At 43.8% G+C, this 22585-nt stretch overlaps 3 protein-coding genes across 3 annotated transcripts in view; 1 reads left to right on the forward strand and 2 right to left on the reverse strand.

The window, feature by feature from the left end:
- LOC128714461 (uncharacterized) overlaps positions 1 to 9422 on the reverse strand; it is a 43330-nt gene extending 33908 nt beyond the window's left edge. Inside the window, exon 1 of the mRNA XM_053809335.1 lies at positions 8708 to 9422. Coding sequence (XP_053665310.1) covers positions 8708 to 9422 — 715 coding nt within the window. The remainder of the gene's footprint in view (positions 1 to 8707) is intronic.
- A 2811-nt stretch (positions 9423 to 12233) lies between these two features.
- LOC128714419 (uncharacterized) lies at positions 12234 to 15038 on the forward strand. Its single transcript, XM_053809294.1, has 4 exons — positions 12234 to 12350; positions 12442 to 14333; positions 14406 to 14640; positions 14703 to 15038. The coding sequence occupies exons 1-4, from the start codon at positions 12234 to 12236 to the stop codon at positions 15036 to 15038; spliced, it is 2580 nt and encodes an 859-aa protein (XP_053665269.1).
- Positions 15039 to 15327: 289 nt separating this feature from the next.
- On the reverse strand, positions 15328 to 22379 carry LOC128710832 (fatty acid synthase-like). Its single transcript, XM_053805686.1, has 5 exons — positions 22251 to 22379; positions 21846 to 22162; positions 20069 to 21781; positions 17073 to 19991; positions 15328 to 17008 (listed from the first exon to the last, which is right to left on the reverse strand). Exons 1-5 carry the CDS (start codon positions 22377 to 22379, stop codon positions 15328 to 15330), a joined length of 6759 nt encoding a protein of 2252 aa, XP_053661661.1.
- Between the last annotated feature and the right edge of the window lie 206 nt (positions 22380 to 22585).

Consider the following 22585-nt stretch of genomic DNA (forward strand, 5'->3'; position numbering starts at 1 on the left):
AATGTTTTGTAACAACAAACGAATTTTAGAGTAGGAAGAAAATAGCAGCCGTTGAAGAAAAGGGGGTGCGTCCTATTAAACAACATCCACAAAATTGAAGACGAAAACGTTGCTTTGCTTTGATAGCGCAAATCAAAACAGGACGACGAAAAAAGTGCTACCATGCTCGCTGTTAATTATGTCCCAGGGTGCTTTATCGGCGGTTCGATGCCCGGCACTCCCAATTACAGCCTAAACGGATTGATTGTAATTGGGTGGGGCTTATCTCACCATTGGATCGTATTACAGTGGTCGGGTTGGGTTGATAATAAAGCATCGATAGATGTTTCTAAAACAAATTAAACAATGGATTGGTGTTAAACTTTCTGTACGCCTGTGTTTTGTGATGAGGATGTTTGAACGGATAGGAATTGTTATCATTAACAAGGCTGATGCTGATGATTGTAAAATATTCTGCAATCATGTACCGAAATGCTAATTGCTCGCTATTAATTAAATAAATTATCAAGGTGCCTGGTGGACGGTAAGTATAACATGCTATCTGATCGGTTAATATTGTAACGCGAGATGTGTAATTTAAAACCCTATTGTAATTTAATTAATTGATTAGAAATGGTGTTCCTGTTAAAGTATCAGCTACTGCGCGTTTGATTGATTGGTTGAAATGTATTTTAACTTATGAACAGGTTAGATGGCCACGTTAAATAAAAAAGTCAGTAAATCACTACCCAAAAACACTCCTCTGAGATTAAATGTACCTTTTTCCCTTTTATAAAGACAGCTATTTATAAGGTTTAAGGTTATTTCGAATGATACCGGATGATTGTTTGCGAATTTCTTTAGTGCCAGTAGCAATACATTTCGCTCAATTTTAATAATTTTATTTAAACAATATAGCCATTTACCCAAAAATGGCTCCCGATTTTGAAGGAATCCAATGTATAAACAGCTTGACAGGCTTTGTGAAAGCGTAACAGGGGCTATGGAATGCTCATTAGTTGCAAACAATATTTATTTAATCTTAAAAATATGTACAAATCATCCTTAAAATTGTAAATATATTTGAGAAAAGGCCAAAAAAGAGTTTATTTCAAGAAGATGCGTAACTCTGCTACTAAATTGTGTAAACAGTGAATTTCACATAAGCTTATTTTCTCCACATCAAGTGTCCATAAACAAGTCTAATAAACATTACTGATTACTTTTTATTCAGTTCTTCATGACTAATAAATCATAGGAATAATAAATTTATTGCAGACAAATGAGTCACCAGTATTCAATAAATGACTCTGACTGCTGTATTTGTTTACGTAATTTTCCCTTTTTTCCGTGCTTTTCACCAACAACATAAGAGAAGCAAAGAATCTCACGTTTTAGTATGGTTCGTAAGAAAAATATCATTTCATTGATAGGAGATTCATCGAACTATTTCAACCCTCACACGCTATCGAAGGCGAGTGATGAACAATTACGCACCGTCCTACTTTGTTGCCACCAAAGAGTTTTCCCCAACGGTTTGGGGATGATGCATTTTATTTTCTGCGAACGCAACGAACATACAGAACGACCGCTTCCGGTAGATGTGCAGATTTGCCCTGCAAAAAGATCGGCCAATCCCTTTCACTTCATACTGCTGCTGTGAACCCTTCATGCGTGAGTATGTGTGTGTTTCCCCGTAGCCATGCCATACGCAGCCATAGTTGTGCAAAAATAGTGCAACGGATGGGAAAATAAACACGTATGAAAAATGAGCATCTCGTAAAAAAAAACCGAGTAAACATTGGGGCCCATCGTGATGTGCGCTAGATGCGTTCACACCCGGCAAAGGCAAAGAAAGTGATGCAGCAGATTGGTATAATGGTAAAAACAGCAAGTAAAAATGTTTGCACGATTTGGTGACTGTGGGTTGGGGTAAGACACACGCCCAGACAACCGGTGGGAGGCTAAGTTGAAGGCAGGAAGGCTTTGCCGGTGCTTTGCAGATAAGAACGACAGTTGATGAGATTAAAAGATGCAATTACGTGCGAAGAGAAGGCGTTAGATAATGCGATACGATAAAAGAAACACTTCAAAGTATACAAAAATATTACACACTTTGTATATGCTGATGTTTAATACAGTTCGACACCTTTTGGGATATTTTTTTATAGATGAAAAATTAACTGAATGAACTTAACTTAACTTTAACTTTTACTTTCTCCGGGATACGTCTTCTTTTCCAGCTACATGCTACACATACACACGGCAAACGCACCGCAGTTTACTGCATCGGTGCAACTCACAATGATCGTGTTCCTCCATCACCGCTAACCACCCTCACATGTCACGCGCTCGATCATCTTACCAGCGCGGTGAGAAAATAATATCGCCCAGCAGTTCATTTGTTTATCTATCCCGCTACAGAACCGTTACGGGGTGTATATTCGCAAGACGAGATGCGGAAAGTTCCTCAAATAATTTTTATTTCTTCTTTTCCTGCTCTTTATGGCTAGCACTCGCAGTGTTGCAAGAGTGCAACGAATCTGGCACTGTTGCGAGCGATCGGTTGGGCTAGTTACGGCCGTAGGTCGAGTTTGAGAAAAAAAAACCCAAAGAAGCAGCTCGGTGTTTATTGGATGGGAGTTTTTTTTCTCGCCATTTGTCTGGCCGAAGGTTTAATCATGGATAAAATTGGAACTATTCTGCATCTTCGCACAGCGCCCCGCATGGGGATAGTTGCGCCAAAGCAAGAGCGTAAAATAGAAAACGAAAATCATTTCAACGCAAATAAACATAACTTTTTTAGATGCTATTATTTCACATACATTAAACTCATAGAATGTATCTATTTCTTGCTGTTTCGTAATACAATTAGTTAAATAATTTAGTGGTAATATTAAGAATGATTTAGTCATAGCAAACCATAACAAGAGAATTTGGGGAATTCTAGTAAAAGGTTAAGGCAACAAGCAATTCTAAAATCTGTCTTATTTAATACTAGAAATAAACAAAAGATCAGAAATGCCATCCAAATAGCATAAAGCAAAAATTATAACTCCTCAATGTTTTTTCTACTCCAATAATAGTTTTTGTACAGGTGAATGACATGAGGTGCTGCTTAATCTGGAAAATTCAAATCAAAATCAAATTATCTAGAGGAGGGTCCCGTGTAAGTAAGTGTGTAAGTATTTTAGTAAAACGGCTCATATCATCAGAAGGTTATTAAATCATGTTATATCTTGTTTAAGCTTAAGGCATTATTCAAATATGTTTAAGTCCTTTTGTCCTAGATTTACAATAAATAATATATCTGTTTGCTTTATACTGCTAAATATTCGAGTTTAAAATGACTCTTGTTCTATTCAAATTAAATATAATGTGTTTTTATTTAAATTTCCAAACATTATGCTAGAAAAACAACAACAAACAACTGAACAGCAAAAAGCTAGCGGAATAAAAATCTGCACCACACTCTCCAGTGAGCTAAACAAAATTTGCTCCCTAACTCGGTGGAATGCGCCTGCAATTGTGTGCTGCCAAGTACCTTAAGCCCCCGCACGCAAATGCATCCATGTGTTGGTGTTTTGTTGTTGTCGCTTTGCTTTGTTGCTTTCTCTCGGTTCCTTTCGTTTAGTTCAATTTTGTTTTATATTATTGGTGTGCCATACGTTATGCGTTTCTTTCTTACAATCCGGACCGGGTTTGACGCCCGACACGATCGAACTGTCTCCCAGTGTTATATATACAGATTCCGTTCCCTGTCTTTTCTCCCCCACCACCATTGCTTTCCTTTCCTGTTTCCTGTACTACTATCAACCCCAACGATTTGGAGGCCAACGGCCAACAGTTCCACCAGCGTGGAAGGAGTTAGAAGTGCGCGAGAAGGCGAGAAAAAGAACTGGAAACGATTGACACAAAGAGTGCACCTACGAGCTAACGGGCATCACCACACATCCCCCCACGAAGGGGGGGGGGGGGGGTTGGGAGGTGATACGCAGCGAAGGGAAATAATCATAAAAATAATGCACTTTCGCATTACATTCGTCGTTCACCCAGCGCACATACACAGTGTGCCGCATCGGTCGCACTGGCTTGTGTGTATTTTTTTTTGTGGTTGCTGTCGTTTTGCGTGCTTTTTCTTCCGCCCCGACGATGCACTTTGAGACCGTGCCGTAAATTTGCGTACGGATCAGCCAGCCGGGACGCGTGGTGCGGGTGCGGGGTGCACCAGCATTTGTCTTTAAGATGTACGCGCGCGCGTACTTGGTTCGGCTGGTTGGTCCGTTTTGTTGGCGGATGCATTTAGCGTCGATTGGCGCGCGTATGTGAGCTTCTTTTTTTCTTCTCCTATCTCTGACGCTGGATTCTGCTTTGCATCCATTTCACCTTGTAAGCCCGTCGATGGAAGCAGCACCGTACGGTTGTGCAGCATTGTTTATTTTTTCTAACCCCGCTTCGCTAATAATGCACACATGTACACTACACCTTATGGGATGCACATTTTGTGGTTGAGATTCGCTGGTGGATTCCCTTCCCATGCGATTCGACATTCTTACTGTGCGGTGATTTCTGTGTCTGTTTTGGGTTTGCTTACGAAATTTTGCAACATGAGCGAACGGAAACTTGCAGTTGTTTACCTTATTGTGCACACTTCTCACTAATAATTGGTAGGTAAAGGTGTTAAACGGAGTCTTACAATGACTTCCAGTAAAGGGAGCAACTCATCCAAGGAAGGCTAACATAACAAGACGCTGTAGTTGTCTGTCAAACACTGTTTGATAAATTATTGCAAATCTTATGTCAGAATATTGCACATCAACTGTATGCCATTCTGAAAAAAAATATTAAAAATAAACCAAATTTAGCTACAGTCACATGAAGTTTAAGGTAGCCGTTACTAATATCGCGTCCAATGCTTATTAAGCATAAAATTAAAAAAATTGAAATAAGAATTAATTTAATATTTTCTGGAAAAAATTGTGTTTTAGTTAATACGTTTGCATGCGTTAAAGTAAGCAGTACTACTGCAACTGTAGCGAAACAAAATGTTGGAAGAATTAAAAAAATTTCCCAAGTTTCTGGTTTGTTTTTCAAGTGTACAAAGTTGTTGTTTATTAATTTAAAAAATACTTAAAGCTGAGCACCTGCATTCACCACTTTATGTAGAATATTTAAATAGGATGAGTTAATTAAAATTAAATCCAAGAAAGACGTTTTTGATAGGCAAATTGCATACTTTTAAGGGTGCGATTGCTTAAATATGACATTTAGTTGGCCGAATTAGCTGTTGGTTAAAATATTGTTTTTTGGTATTGTTAAACTTGTTTATAAAAACCACCAGGATAAGATAGTTCCATTGTAGCATAAATGAGAAGAAAAAAGAATCATTTCCACTAATTGCAGGCATATTGATTTGCGTATAAAAATGGAAAAACGCACAGAAAGATGCTACCTTTACCTTCCTATATTCCCTAAAATTGACCTAAAACCATCCATCCAAGCACTATTATTAACGGGTATTAAACTTGATGTCCACATTATGGACACAAAACAAAACGGTTTCACACGTCATCTGGAGTGCCGATGGTACGGACATGCTCTGATAAACAGGTGAACTTAATCGTCATTTAACGAGCGGTCAATTTAACACATCCCTTTTTAAAAACTTCAACCCCAACACGTGTACAAGCCCGGAACATGGTCCGAAAGGTAAATTCATTTTTGTTTTGGTATTTGGATAAAAAAAGGTCCAAACCAACTCCGAAACTCACTATCCCTTCGTGATATTGCGCCACCACGAACGAGTGTACCGAACGGATGGTTAATTTTCCGACCGAAAACAACCCTTTTCCAAAATTCCTCTTTCATCTTTCCGTCGATCGGAATAAAAAGGGCGAGGAGTTTCCTGTTTTGCTTTTTGTTTTTATTCGAGTAGTTAGTTCGCCCTTTTCCTGCCACCAGGGAGTTTACTCGAAGGAAACCAAAACGGATGGCGCAAAGGGGAACGACGAGCAGATGACGGACGATGTTGACCGGATTGGTAGGGTTAACCACCAGGTCGACTTCAATCTCGGTCCGGTTTGGGACGCGTTCTAGACGGGATTAACGTGTTTCGGGGGAGGATCATCCATTTTCCTAAGTTCGTTAAAGGGCACATTTCGGCAATCAGATAATTCACATCCGTCAACCCTTCGGTTAGGAGGCCATTCACCCTTTTTGGCAAAGTTTTTTTTTCTCCCCCGGCGACCAGACTTGGGTGTCGCTCCGGGGTAGCTGTTGAATACCGCAAAACAGCTGTTCCGAGGAGTCCGGGTGGTGTGCTCTGTTACAGAGATGCTGTATGAAATGGAGGACGAAATAAATAAAAAAAAAACGACACACCAAACATACTCTCCCGCGGTCGGTGTATTGGTGGAAATGGTCGATTTACGGTTCAAAACAAAACTGACCATACGCAAGCCGGCATTCGCTGGGCAAGGGAGTGTGTAAATTGGTGGCCTTTTTTTCTTTCTCCAGTTGTTTCGTTTTTAAATTTAATTCATGCTTACATCTATTTGTTGCTTTTTTGTTCCATTTTCACACCCCACTCCTAATGGAAGTGAATGTAATTGCATTGAATTTAAAATAATGCACCCGTTACGTTGCAATTAACAGATGAGGGGAACATTTTTTTTTAAATCATCGAGAGTGACAACGGTAAAAAAGGGAACTAAAATCAATTAAATCGAACTAAATATAATCTAGCAGGTGTGATGTTTTATTCACTGTCAGCAATTGGTTGAATCAATCCACTCGAAAACAATTATTAATTATGGTGGATTCTATCAGTTCTTGAACTTTAATTTGTGCGGACTTGTGGAGTACTTTTGTATTATCCAGGGTACGTTAACATAAATGTCATATTCGAATGTTACTGGAAAGCCTAGACTTCAATTGATAGTGAAAACGGTAAGAAAATTAAGTTGGTCTAACGGTTGGAGCATATTTAGCTAAAGAAGCATTTAATCATTTTAATTGTCAAAGAATAAATAAACGATATACCCATGGATGTTTTATCAACAATGTAAAAATTTAAAAAAATATATAAAACCCTGCAAGCCCTGTATCCTTTGAACCAGCATTAGTTAGTTTTAATAGTTCATTCTAAAACAAAATACTCCACACCGACCGGAATTCCCTGACTGTTTCGCCTATTTTGTTGGTTTTGTTCTACACCCAATCCATGTGTTTCCTATTTTCTAACTACCAATGAGTTAGACAGGCAGTCACAGAAAAAAAAACGGGAACAAAACACAAACCTCGCTCCCTTCCGCCCTATTTGCTGGCATGGTGTGCGTTTTACAGAGCGCGAATAAAATGTGAAGTTGGGTTGAGATGTGGTGTGTGAGTGGGGGTTTGTATTTTTTTTCGCCTCCACTTATATATATACATATTGTAAAAACCGCTCGCGGAGGTTGTTTAACGCAGTGAAAATGCAGTTACGTGCCAGTTTGCACGATTGATTGCGACGTGAAAATGAAAGAAAGATACGAAGGAAAATAAAAACAGGAAGCTTGAGGGAGTTGGAGCTGTTCTCCGCAGGAGGGATTTGATAGCAAAGAAGGGGGTTTTGGCAACAGAAAAGTGCTGTGTGAGAGTACTGGATACGTTTTATAGACTATAATATTTAAATATGAATATATATTCTTGTTCATAAACTATTAAGATAAAACATGGGAAAACATGATTTACATACAACCATTCGATGTTACCAATAATTATAACAGAAAGGATATTACTCTAATGAATTGTCATAAGAATTAATAGAAAGTTAAACAAAAAGTACAAAAAGGGATTAAATAATACTGAACATAATATAAATAATAGCAAACCACATTGGTCTTTATTCAAATAACATAGAATACTGTAAGGAATACGGCATTGGCGTTCGAACTAGAACATAAAATATAACTCACAAATACTTGTAATCAAAGAAAATAATTCAAATAACAAGTATTCTGCTTGTCTATAGTTGCACCTGATTGCCCTTTTATAAAGAGGCAACAAAAACTCAATAGAACACCACAAATAATGTTCCGTAAGATACAAGTTTAGTTAAACAAGTAAATAAAAGACTTATACAGCGATTTACGCTAATTGGCTGAAACTTAGCTGCATCACAGTTTTAGACATTCGCTCCCCAATAGCGTGTCAACGAAACCGGAAACCTCCATCCGCGTGTAGGAAAAGACACATTGGGCCACATTTAAAAAGTCGCTCGTCAGACACCAGGCGCCGTTACAGCACCGTTAAGCAGATGACGGATGGTTGCTGATGATGACGATGATGATGGCGACGATGGCAGTAAGGACTAGGACCGTTGACGACCGCTAGTGCCAGCGAAAGTTGTTTAAATAAGAGCCAAACCGCGAAACCGAGCACGGCCGTAAAACTAATGCCGTGCGTGAGCGCGCGTTGTACGAATCGGTGCGCAATGCAATGCAAGGGTGGTTGTTTCTACGTATGTGTACGTGTGGGAGAGTAGTTGTTAGAATAGAGAAAAAAAAGCTAGAATTCCTTTTCCCGCAATACGCATCAATCCATTCTAGTCACCGGAAGTCACCATTGAATTGAAACACCTCAAACAGTTGAATTGTCCTTTTGAGGACAGTCGACCCATTTATAAGCTGAATGTCAAACCCTGCACATCATACACAGACGGAGGTGGAAATGTCAGTTAAAAACTCACCGATACAAAATTCCATGTGATGCAGCGGCAGCTGTTTGTAGGTGTTGCGGACGAAGAAAAGGTTCTCCAGTATGTAGGACAGCCGGAGCAGAAACACACTGTCCACGTCCGTCAGATTGTGGCTGTCGTAGCCACCGGTCAGCTGCTGGACATTCTCGACGATCGCTTCCAGCCGGCGCAGCGTTTCCCGTCGGCTGTCGGTCCACCCGCTGCGGACCCGGTTCCGCAACCAGTAGTCGTGATTGATCAGGATCTCGTTCAGGTACGACTCCATCGGCTCGTTGAGCGGTACGTTCCGCAGCCGTAGCTCACCGTACGCCCGGGCAATGACGCAGATTTCGTCCTCGTACTGGAGCCGCTTGATCGAGATCAGGTATTCGAACAGCTGTAGATTGCCGCGCCGTATCAGCAGGTAGTAGGCGAGATGATCGTCCAGGTGTTGGGTTTCGCACCGCACCAACTCCTTTGCCACCTCCGGCAGCCGGTTCTCGAGCGCGAGTTCCGACGCGGTTAGGCGCTTTTTGTTGAGTGCATTACAGTCGGCACCGCGTTCGACGAGCAGGGCCACCATCTCGAGCCGGTTCCGGCGGGCAAATACGGCCCGATGGAGGGCCGTGTTGAAGAACTTGTCGTCCCGCGCATTAACGTCCGCACCACCGTCCAACAGGTGGCGTACCCGGTCGAGGTCACCATTTTGGACAGACTCGAACAACATGATGGTGGCGGACCGGGGGCCGGAACTGTTCCGAAACACCTGAGAACCCTTGGGAGGGGGGACGTTAATATGGTGATCTTTTTTTACGACTTCTGGAGGAAGCCATGGTGGCTTCCGGTGTGTTTTTTTTATGGGTTCGGGACACTCAAGTTCCGGTTGATAGGATGGGTAGGAATCGTGAGTTTCTAACACTGAACACGTGCAGCTATTACGTTCAATGCCCAACACATCTGGACCATTTATTGAACGACGGCGAATTTCCTGTTCCGGAGTTCACTTATGTTTTTCTACCAAAAAACCCTATACACAAACGCACACTTGTGTTCTACACTAATACTATTAAATACACTCTACTACACGTTTGCACTGCTGTACAGATTTTAAATTTAACAAACCGTTAAACCGTGAGACTGTTGCATTTCCGTTTGCTGGAATTCCGAATTAACGACCGAGAGCGAGAGTGCTCGAGCCGTCCTACCGTGCGGAGGATAATTTCGCGACAGACTGACCGAACGCACCCAGAGGAACCTCGTTTCGGTTTTCCTTTACGGAATACTTCTGGCGCACACACACACACCTTCACGCACGTAGGACGAATGCGTCGACGCGAAGAAAAAAAACATCGCGTATGTGTGAGAGCGAGAGACACACACCGAGAAAGAGAGCAGAGAACCATGTGGTACCAACTAGCCACGGTATCGCGGGTGCCGCGTATTGTGGGTCGCGATCCGCACGGTGTGCGCCCTCTTCTGAAGTTGTTTAAAAACCGATACCGTTTGGTTACCAGCAGCGGGGCCGAAAGTTGCTTAAAACTTGGCAGCGCGCGAATCACTCACTCTTTCACGTGCACACCCGCATACAAACACACACACATTCGATGCACTGGTAACATTGTTTTCGCGCCAAAGACTGGAACGCGGTGTACGCGCGTGGCGCTTCGTGCCATCTCGCTCAGACACACCCACAGCGCACCGCCCGGTGACCGGTGGTGCAGCAACCGGACGAACGCATTTGGCACTATCTATCCCAAAATACGGCAAAGGTAACGAAAGAAGCCACTGGGGATAGCCGGATCCGTATTTAACGCCGGTACAACGCTCAATGAATCATCCTTTTGTTTTGCTTTATGTTGTTTTGAGTTTTATTGAACTGTTTTCTAAACTTTTCTATATTACTACGGGATTTTCCATATATTTCACTGATTTTTTTAAAACTTGTTTTAATTAACAACGGTAGCAATTTCATGTAACACTTCTTGGGGCACTTGTTTACTTAAATCTTCGTACGTGTGAAAGCACGTGTTTATGAACTTTTTCTTGACATCGATTGAACAACGTTGTTTGCCTTTTATTGGTTAAACGTACATATCTTTTGAATCTTGCTCATGCTCACTATTGGTATTCAATTGGTACACTTTTCGGAAAATATATTTGAAACTGACATTTTAACAGCTGGTACAGTTGTAACAGCAAAGATTGATTCCACCGTTCACGAGCGTCGAAGTGAAAATGCGATGAGCGGACAAGTTCTCCAAGACTCTCCATGCAAAACTGGAATGTTCTTAAGCTGCCTGTACACGGCAATAGCAGATTGAATTGTTCGCGAGAGAATATAATTTTACTGATGTTTTTGGTACTGTATTTAGGGTTAGTAAAGTCGATGCATGAAATGTGATAGTTTTATAAATTGTTATCTTTTCGTCGTTGAAATAAATGTTAAATGAATATTCTAGATTCTTCTTCTTCTTTAGCGGCACAACAACCTCAAGAGGTCTAGGCCTGCCATTTCTGGCCTTCTGTGATTTTATTACCTGGGAGCTGGATAGTCAGGTCAGCGTACGGGGGATTGGTCCTGATGGGATTTTGGTCCGATCAGTTCATGTGAAGTCCGGCGCCGCTAGCATCATGCCACCGGGTCGCTCCATATTCTAGGTTAAACTTAGAATAATCCTACGCGCACTTCTCTTCGATGTTGGCTTTTAAATTGCGCGTGTGTTCATCACATCGGAAAAAACAAAGTCACAGAAGAGTGCAGGGTACAAGAATCAGTACAATGTACTAAAGGGATAGGTATAATATCTTACCATGAGCCGTTCAGTATGTGGAGTCAACCAGTGTGAAAGGCAGTGAAACTGGTAGTTGCGGAGAAAAAATTGCTTCTTGGGGTGGCTTTTGGAATGTGTGATTTTGCTGCCTTGTTTTAAAAATTTGAAGCATAGAAATTGCTAGAATAAGCGTGGCCCGTATACTTTAACACACAAACAATAAAAGTTATAATAATCCTACTTAAATCCGCATCTGCAAATTAAATTATCCGCATTATGTGTTTGTGTTTTTAAGAGAATTATGAGGCAACATTCAGTTCGTCAGAATTAAATATTTAAACGTTTACAGTGCGTTTCATATGGGTAAAATTTTTCATTTTCATAAGATGCTAAGTGGGCATTCAATTTTAGTTTTTTAGGATAATCGCCGTTCAAATTGAATGTATAGATTTTCACAACAAATAAGTGCGTCGTGTAGCCGTACCTTAAGGCACATACAAAATTCAAACAACTTCTCTATTATCCGTGGAATCGAGCAGTTATCGAGCAGCTGTCAACAGTTGAGCGAGCTGCCAACGTTGAAATCAAAATCGTAACGCTTTGTTTGTTGTTTGCGCTTGTGTTTGGTGTGTGATTGGCTTATTCTCCCGAATATTGTTTTTTTTCTATACATTCCAAAGGTTTTTACTCAAACATTGAGGAATAATACGATAAATCGTAAAGTAATTGTAATATTGTGTATATATTTATGTGTTTTATCCGTTGAAATGAGTCCGGGACGTTCAGCAGAAATGTCGCACATTGTGGAGTTCAACAGCCACATCCAATCTTATTTCATCAGCAGCACTTATGGCAATGAAACGCTTGTGAACCGGTGCTTGGAGGTAAGTGTTTTTGGGATCGTTTGATCGCATCCGCATCCTTAGAATTCCAAATGTATTGCATTGCTCATTGATGTTGGTTTTCCTTCCGTAGCACCTGGCAGCAGCTAGCCTGGAAAGCAAGATCTTTGATGTGTCCGTGTATGAATGTAACATTTTCTTCGTTAATTTGCATAAACTTTTAAGCCATAGCGTGAAGAAAACAAATCTTCTCTGGTCAGCGGTAGCGGTGCTTGAGCTTGCGGTGAATGACGATGACACACGTTCTGCGCTGGTGGACAAGTTCCGTTTCCTGCCGGTTGTTTCGCTTCTACTGTTGGAAGTGCACACGCCGGAACAGCAGAAGCGTGCTCTTTCTCTGTTGCACCACCTCTCCTACGGTGCCACGATTGATGGACAGGAAATGTTTATAGAACGGTTAATCCAGAAGCTGCTTACCCTCATTGAACAGAACCACGAAAAGAAGGAACGCTGCGAGATGGCACAGCTGGCATTGTCAATACTGGTCAATCTGTGTCATCGCGATCTCTCGACGACGTTTGTATTGACTAGAAACACGAACATTTCTGGGTTCTGCAAACAGATTAAAAAGTTCGGTCTGCTCGCGTGCAAAATGTACATCATACTGGAGCAAAACGACTATGTCAAGGAGATTGATTTACACTATCTTCTGCGTATGAGCTTCGAGGAAGTTCGATTAATGCTAGCATCGAAGAACAGTTTCAGCTTGAGGCATGTGGTCGACTTTCTGCGCTACGTACGAACGCTAAGCGGTTCGCGTGAGTCGGAACCGGCAAAAGCGGCGGTAACGGACGAATACTTCCAGCGAGATTTGAAAGAATTTTTGCTTGAAATTGAAAAGTATTGGGAGAATGGCACACCATCGCCAGAAGTTGAAGCGCCTGGACGGAGGAAAAAGACAAAGCAAAAAGGCGAACTAAGGAAGGACCGTACGAAAGATGGATTGTTTGAAATTTTGGAATGCATTGTTCTGCTTAAACCGGATGATGAGGAGCTCTACAAGAAGATTTTTGACATCGGTCCCATCAAACTAATCAACAACGCACGGGACGATTGTTCGAAAGCGGTCGATCTGTTGCGCACGATACTGGAAAAGAAACCCAAGGAAACAGCCTTCGCCGAGCAGTGTAAAACAGTGCTCACACCCTTAATGAACACGATTACAAACATTGACGATGAGCGACTTGTAATTGCATTTACAAAGCTGTTGACGACGATCGGAAAGACACTGAATACGATCGACGATCCAATGAATGAGATAGCGGAACAATTATTTCAGCATCTTTTTGGCAACGTCTTGAGCAATGCACGTGATTGTGCCATGTTCAACTATTCTCTAACTGACGGTCAAGTTCGGGTGTATTTGTGGGCCTTGCACACGTTTAATGAGCTGGCCAACATTTGCCCTACGCACTGGTACGCTAAAATAACGAACCTACTCAAACAGAAACCGATCCAATTTCTTTTTGCCAAGGGTTTGACCGGAGGCAGCGATGTGGAGTTGCTGGAAGCGTTACTACAAGTAGCAACCTCAACCGACTTTCCCAAGCACGATGTGGCCCAGATGATCGATATGTTGAAAAGCAATGTACTAGCGTTAGGAGGAAACGATGCAAGAACTCCATTTTCACCAGCGAACGGCAATGTGCACAACATTCAACCACCGACGGGATACACCTATGTACGGGCGCTTAGTAGGGACTTGCAGGAACGGATTGACCAGGCCGTGGTTCATATACAGGACGCTAAAGCTGCTGGGCTGATAAACGAAGTAGAAAAATCAGAGCTTGTCGAATTCTACACGTACAAGATCAATATGCAGACGAGCTTGATGAACGATTTGAGAAACAGTTTAGAAGCTACAACGGCACAGATCACGACCCTCACGCACCAGAATCAGCTGCTAATGGCTGAGATTGACAAGAATCAGAAGAAAAGTCTTCCTCTCTTGTTGAAGGAGTCAGCGTGAGTAAAAAAAAACAATTAAGGGATGTAGAGAAAAAAGACTTACTATGTATAATTATGTATCATTTTTAGGTTAGAAAATGAGAACCGTCTTCTGGAGCAGGAGCTGGTGCAGATGAGATCGGCTGCCGCAACGTACGATAAGAAAATGAGCCAGATGAAGCAAGAGCTGGCAGAGTACATTAAAAAGTACGGTGAAAAGAATCAAAAATGTGCAGCACTGGTGAAGGAGATCGAGCACTTGCGCGCACGTGACGACAATTATGAGAAGGAAAACAAGCGTCTTCAGCTGGAGTTGGCGGCTATGGTAAGCTAGAATATAGCAGCACATTGAGTTACATCCATTTATGCATGATCGTTTTGTTTTAGACTAAAAATCGAGACGATGCACGGAAATTGCTAAAGCTCGGAGAAGAAGACCGACAGAAGCTTACCGAACAGCGGGAAGCGGAGCGAAAACAGTACGAGTGTAAAATTCGCGAACGGGAACGAGACATCTCCAAGCGCAACGATCTTGTCCAGCAGCTGGAGCAAACGCTTGTGCAGCGGGATAGTACTATCGAAACGCTCGAAGCGGACGGTAAGAATTTGAAGGAGAAGCTAAAGGATCGGGAAGAACGCATCGCGCAGGTCGAAGCAGAGTTGAAGGAAAATGAAAAAATTCAACAAGCAATTTACAGTTTGATGAACAAGAACAAAAAATAACAGACGACCCGGATGAGGAAACTAACGTATAGTAAGCAGTGTAAAAATGGTGATGAATTCATAAAGACTAGGAGAGATTTTAGTTATACATTTAATTGATGCGTTCCCAATTAATTACTATTCTTACTAATGAGAAAAATGTTTAGTTGCACTATGTGACTATGTTTAATTAGAATCATCCACATCCTATGCCTATTAAATTTTCCTAAATCTTTGCGTATCAAACAATGTAACGAACAAACAATGTAACGATCACAATCTGATGAAATTGTGATCCCAAGCTCACACTTTACAGCGTGTCCTTGTTAATGATCTCAATGAGCTCGGGGTTGGCGAGCATGGTTTGATGAGTTCCATCGATAATTTTCACTATCAAGGACGCGATGGTAAACTCGCTCAGACCGTAATCCTCTTCTATGTCACCGATCGCTGCTGACCGTACCAGGACAAGTGGTGATGTCAGCTTTTCCTTCGCTTCCGTGCTCATGTTCATGGCTGCCTTTAGTCGATAGAACAGAGCTCGCATCATTTTGCGGGCGTACTCTTCCGAGAATGAATTAGACTCACGTGCGACTTCCATTAGCTTCTCTACGCGTTCGAGGTACGTTGATTTATCCATGATAGATTTTATAATATCCTGGGTTGCCGTGGGAAGTACAAAGGAAAGCACGAGCGTGAGGATCGCCATTTGAAGGTGCTCGTCGTCAAAGCCCGATAAATGGTGGCTGGCGAAACGCTGCAGGTACAACGGCGACCCATCGATTAACATCAGCTTTCCGTGAAGTGATCGTGCCTCTAGGCGCTTCACAATTTCCAGTGCTAACAGTGATCCGAAGGAATATCCAATGACCAAGAACTGTTCCGCTTTGGTGAAGACAGTCTCGAACATCTCGTCAAAGACGGTGTCAACGATTCCGACGATGGTCTGCTCATCGGTTGCGTTGGCGAATGTTTGCAGCATAAATGTAGGAGCGTTGATCTCGGAAGCGATCTTGGTCCAGGCTGGACTACATACGCTCTCAATTCCCGGTATGATCAGAACAGGTCGATCGAACGCGAGGTCGTTACATTTGGAAGGCAGCCGTAGGACAGTGTGATGACTGGCGGCTTCATCACCGAAGCTTGCCAACAAATCCTCCAGCTGTAGCTGTTGAGCAGCGATTTCGGCAGCTTCGTTCTCGGCCTTAGCATCGGCGAGCTTCTGAAGCTTCGAGAAGGTGAGCGTGCGAAGGTCCTGAGGCGTCAAGATGATATCAAAGTCTCGCTCCAGAACCTGTCGGATTTCGACGGCCATGAGCGAGTCCATACCGATGTCAGCGAGCGTGCTCTCAACGGAGACGGACTTCATATCGCGAATGTTCATGATGTTCATGACGGCTTCGACGATGTTCTTGGCGCCACCGCTAGAGCTACGCTTCTCGGCCACAACCATACTGGCCACAAGAGGTTCCGAAGAGGTCAGCAGCTGATCGAGCACTTGGATGCAGGAAGAAAGTCGTTGCTGCAATGTACCACCGATCTCCATGTCGATTTTATCTTCCTGCATGTCGGCAACAATTCCGACCTCTCCGATGGCCCCCCACTGGATGGCTTTTCCGGGCAGACCTTGAGCGACACGATGTTCGATGATACGTTCCATGATGGAGTTCGCCATGCCGTAGTTAGATTGTCCGGCGTTTCCTCTACCGCACGATACGCTGGAGAAAACGACGAAATGCTTCAGCATGGGGCACAGCTCTCGGCTGAGTAGATCGAGATGGTGTGTAGCGGTGGCTTTCGGAGCCAGACACTCGGCAAACTTATCCACCGATTGGTTTTCGATGATGGCATCCCGGAGCTGTACGGCCAGATTGAATATACCGGCGATCGGTCCCATTTTTATGGCTTGCTGGAGAAGTCGACGACATCCATTCTCGGTGGAGATGTCTTCTGTAGAGACGAGCACTTGCACTCCGTACGTATGCCATGTACTAGTGAGAAAGGAATGGTCAAGTGAAAAATAACTGCAAGAATCACAATGCACAGAATACTTACTTGATACGGTATTGCTGATAGGGCTTGGTGATTCCTCTGCTGGAACTAAGAAGCAGCTTACGACAGCCCCGAATGATAAGCCAATCGGCCAGCTCGAGTCCAAATCCACCAAGACCTCCAGCAATGACAAAGCTTTGCTCAGGGTTACAGTACACCCGCGGAAGAAATGATATCGGGACGGACGCGAGATCGTCTTCGTTATCGCGAATCTTGAGCACAACCTTTCCGATGTGCTTGGCCGTAGCAAGATATCGGAACGCTTGTTCGATCTCGTGCGCCTGGAAAACGCTTGTAGGAAGGGGCTGTACGATGCCCTTGGACATATCCTCCACAATGAGTTTGTGTAACTCCTGCATGAGTTCTCGTTTCTCCTGGAACATCAAATCGACGAGCACGGCGGTGAAGGTAAGTCCTTTTTGGAAGAGTGCCATTGCTAGTTTGGAGTCCTTCATCATATCATATTTTCCAATTTCTAGAAAATGTCCACCCTTAGCCAGACAGCGAATGGAAGCCTGAAGCTTTTCCTCGGAGAGGGAGTTGAGAACGAAGTCAACACCCCGCCCATTGGTACGCTCCTTGATGAGTGTTTCGAAAGAGATGTCTCTGGAATTACCGATGTTGTTAGGGTTAAGATCGGGGAAGTAGCTTAAGAGGAATTCACGTTTCTCCTTGGTGCTAACAGTGGTAAAGACTTCAAGTCCGTAAGCTAGACATACTCGAATCGCAGCTAGACCAATGCCACCCGTGCCGGCGTGTATGAGAATGGAGTTTACTTTGCGAATATGAGCGCAAATGAAGAAGGCAGCATAGACCGTAGCGTATACCGTAGGAATAGTAGCCGCTTGCTCCAGGGTGCATTCATCAGGAACATCCAAAGTGAACAAAGGATCAGCTTCAATTATTGTAGCCATGGATCCAGCTGGAATGATTCCCATAACCCGTTTGCCAGTAGCAGTGACCCCAGAAAACTCGAAGCCTAGAACGCATTCTTGTTGTAATCGGTTAGTAAAGGAAGTCTCCAGCGTGAGTCTACCGGTTGCCAGCATAACGTCTTTGAAATTCAAAGAACTGTAAACGACTTTGACCAATGGGCTTGACGGTGGTTGCTCACTCAACGGTCCAACCATCCAGGTGAATGAAGAGAGATCGCCTGGTTTAACGCAATTGGCGAAACAATGGTTGGTGGTAGACTCATAACGCGGTTCTTCCAGTAGCTTAAAATGGCGATAGGATCCCCACTCTCCATGGCGATAAACATTGATCGCCAGTCCAAGCTCGATCTGATCTTTGTAGAATGGATTGGAAGAATCGAACGGTGGCGCATTGGGGTCATCGATGAAGAAGCAGGAAACAGTTTGAATGTTGGGCTCCTTGCGTATGCAGTTCACAAGGCCGATGATGCCCGAAGAAGGATCATTCTGGGCGCAGAGAATGACGGGTTTGGTTTTGACTTCTTGCTTCAACTCCAGCAACCAATTGTGGGTGGTATCGTTCGATGATATCTGGATAACGTGAGCATCGACGCAGGTATTCATAGCGGACTTCTTTTGTTGCAGCAGCAGAAATGTTTCACCTTCGATCGGAATGGTGCTCACAAGCTGAAGTCGTCGATGGCTATTCTGAAGACGATATCCTTGAGCCTCTCGGAGTAGTATGAAGCCCTGATCGGATAGAGAGTTGATCGCATCGGAGATGAACTCGTCGTCATTGAAGAGGTTCTCGCAGATGAGCAATAGCACGTTGCGCTGCTTCATGAGCTTATCCTCCGAGATGGTGACGTTAGGAATAGGCTCCGGCTTAGCACTGGAGAGCAACGTAAGGTGAGCTTTCACCAAGGGCAAATCACCGATAGCATCGCCGAAGAGGGAAATGATCGGACCCCTCGTTTTGGAGTGAACTTCCGTAACGGTGAATAACATTGTGGATTGATTTTCGAGAATCATTTGCACAATGGTTGAAACTGCTTGTGTAATTTGAATCGTTTTTTGGGAGAAATGTGGATAAAATTTGTAACTTTCTAGTACCGGAATTCCTGGTGGAAGTCGTCGAGCGATAGTACTTGCATTAAGACCACGAATTTCGATACCTCTACTTTGTAATAGATTTAGATCGGGATCGAAGCATACGTTATAGAAGGGGACGCTATTTCCGTCAGTTTGTAATGACATTTTCTGCTGTATAGGATCAACTTTGATGGACTCAATGCGTGTAGGAATCACGAGCGAACGGGAATCCACAGCTATGATCGCAATCTGAAGCATACAATCCAAAAGGGCTGTCCAGTTGCCTTTCCATTCAATTTTAGCAAACGAACCGTCACTAGCAGACTCTATTACGGACTTGAAGAAACCTCCGTAGTGGTATCCACGCAGCCGCAGCTCCTTATAGAAATCCTTGGTTAGAAGCGTTACAGCCTGTGTGTTACTTTGCTCAAGCGTGAGCAGTTTAAATTGGTTAATTCGTTGAATGAAGCCTTTCACGACGAGTGTCGAACCTTCGGTCACTTCAAAATATCCACTGATGTCGTTGATTTCGACAAAAAGCGTTATGGTTTGGCCACTCGCAATGGTAGTCGCGCGCAGAAATTCAATCTCCGTAAATTCAACGGCCACTTCGTTCGGGATAGTTCCCGTTTTGCTAGTGAAGGAATCCCACACGAGATACAGATATTCTGTTGCCGGTATCAACACCCTGCCATCGATGCAGTGCCCGGCAATGTACTCTTGCTCAGCTAGTGTGACGGTGTACTGGTTGGAGCCTTGCCCTACCATCTTTTTCGTTTGGAAGTTGGCCACATGCCAATCGACTGAATGATCCCATTGGATGAGAGGGCCGAGCATGGGTGTTTCTAACGATACCGGAAACTTTATCTCGGGGTAAAGATCTAGCAACTGGCAGTGTTGTCCATTGACGAATGCCCTGAAATGTAATCGTAAAAGCAATAGTATGTCAACAATATTTGCAAAATCTTGAATGGCAAGAACCAATTTACTCACCGTCCAATGGTGGCTAGAAAGCTTTTCATTATGCTATCGGTGGTTTCAATCGAAGGAAGTGGTTGCAACACTATGGCATCACTATCGATTCGATTGAATATCTGACCTGAAGTTTTTGGATCGTATATGCGGAAGGACAGGACGGAGGTCGCAGTTTTCCACTTGTTGGTCGGTTTCGCGAAACGGAAAGATTGCAACACCGAGGCCAGCTTGGTGTTCAAGTCTTTGTCCGTGATAATATCGCGATAGTTGAACGTCTCCGGATTGCGATACGAACCGAGCAGAACTCCATGTGTGAATGCCACTCGTATGGCGTCCGTAAGGGAAAGTGCACCATCGATGTACGCGCAGGTTATCTGCCCGATCGAGTATCCTCCATACTGGTCAACCTTTATGCCGATTGCTTTCAGTGCATGGTACACACTGATTTGTATTATCAGGGTCCAGACGGCTCGCTGAAGAATGGTTGCATGTTCATCCTTGCTGAAGATGCAATCATATTCGGGAGCCTTCAAAAGACTTAAGCACTGTTTTACCGAGGCTTTAAATGGTGGAAATTTCTTGAATGCACGCAAAGTCGTTTGCCAATCGTAATCCATCTGTCCAAAAACGATGGCAAAGTTGGGCAGCAGTTTTTGCACTTTGGAAACACTCTTCTGCATAATAACAGCTGTACCGTCGTCACGACGGGCCAATATGGCGTACCCACGGCAGTGCATTTTAGCGTGCTCCTTGCGTTGAATGTTGTGCGATAAGGCGTAGAGTTCGGGGTCAAAGTTGTGTTTGGCAACACCTTCCAAGAACTGATCAACCGCCTCGATCGTTCGTCCACTCCACACCACCAACCGGGGAAGCTCATCGAACGGTCGATCATGTGACGCTTTCCTTTGGGTGTGAGCATGCAGCAGTGCATGCGCATTGGCTCCTCCAAATCCGAAAGAATTCACTGCTACCAGTGGTCCATCGAGCGGTGTTAGTTTATCGACCACTTTTAGGTTACCGTTCAGCAACGACGGTACATCTTTCCGCGGTTCCGTGTAGTGAATGTTCGGTGGGATGAGGTTGGTTTGCATCGCAATAACACACTTGGTAACGGAACAGATTCCGGCTGCCGCTTCCGAATGGCCGATGTTGGATTTAACCGACCCGACCAACAGTGGTTCGGTTCGGTCGGGACAAAACACCTTCTCAATGGCGTCACACTCTTCCGGATCACCAACAACGGTACCGGTACTGTGCGCTTCCACATAGCTGACGTCCTTCGGATCATAGGGCACCTCGGAGTAGAGCTCATCCAGCAGCTGTTTCTGCACCTTGTTGGATGGAAAGGTAATGCCCTCAAGCTTGTAACCATCGCAGTTCGTTTTGGTGTTGACCACGTGCGCATAGATACGCTTGGCGTCCTTCGCCTTTTGGAGCAGTATTACCGCATTCGCCTCGGATCGGGAATACCCCGAAGCATTCTTATCGAACGGTCGACAGTATCCATCCGCCGCCAACACGCCGAGCAGCGCAAACTGCAGGGTGATGTAAGGATGCAGCGTAAGGTTGGTACCGGCGACAATGGCGGCATCACACTGTCCCTGCCGGATTGCCTTACAGGCCCAATCGAGAGCGTACATCGAGCTGCTGCAGGCCGTATCCACCGTCATGGCCGGGCCCTTCAAATCCAACGCGTACGCTATTTTAAGCGCTAGCATACTCCTCGAAAAGCTGTGAGTACAGTAGATGTTAAGACTAGTGTTAAGTATTCCAACAAAACTTTTGTGTTACTAACCCCAGCATTACTTTTTGGTAGGGCATACGGGTTTTCTTGTACGTCCAGTAGGTTTCCGTTTCGGACATGGAACATCCGATATAGACACCCGTTTTCGTGCCTCTCAGATCGTCTAAATGCAGTCCCGCATCCATTACGGCCTGATAACAGTGCTCCAGTAGTAAGCGATGCTGAGGATCCATCGTATGCGCCTCCTTTGGACTGTACCCGAATAAATCCGCATCGAACTTTTCGAGATTATTCAGCTTCCCGAGACGTTTCGGTATGTCTGGGTGTGTATGGCGCCAACGATCTTCCTTGTCATCGACAAGGTCTATCTGCAAGGGAGTGAAAAGGGAGTAATGGGAGGGGAAGAGAATGATTCCCTTTGGACACCGAGGAAGTTAGCTCCAAATATATACGTACTTTGCTGTACAGGTTGTTGGCAAACTCTTGGACATTGTCCGATCTTGGATATCTTCCTGCAATACCCGAAATGACAATTGAACTCTCAGATTCGATGGGCTCTGCCGCAGAACAGTTGACAGTCTTCATGATGTGCGCGATAACACTGGCGAACTGAACGAGTTCAGTGAATTGATTTTATATGTCTGGTTCGCACAAAACATTCAAATTGTGCTGCATAATTATCCGGCTCCGCGGATGTGACGCCGGCCATGTGCAATTAGTGGGCAAACGTATCGTTTATTTCGCTTTAAGCTTTAAGCGATAGCTAATTAAAGGTGCTAATTATACCGAAC

Source organism: Anopheles marshallii, chromosome 3 (genome assembly GCF_943734725.1).
Source record: "Anopheles marshallii chromosome 3, idAnoMarsDA_429_01, whole genome shotgun sequence".
Classification (NCBI taxonomy): domain Eukaryota; kingdom Metazoa; phylum Arthropoda; class Insecta; order Diptera; family Culicidae; genus Anopheles; species Anopheles marshallii.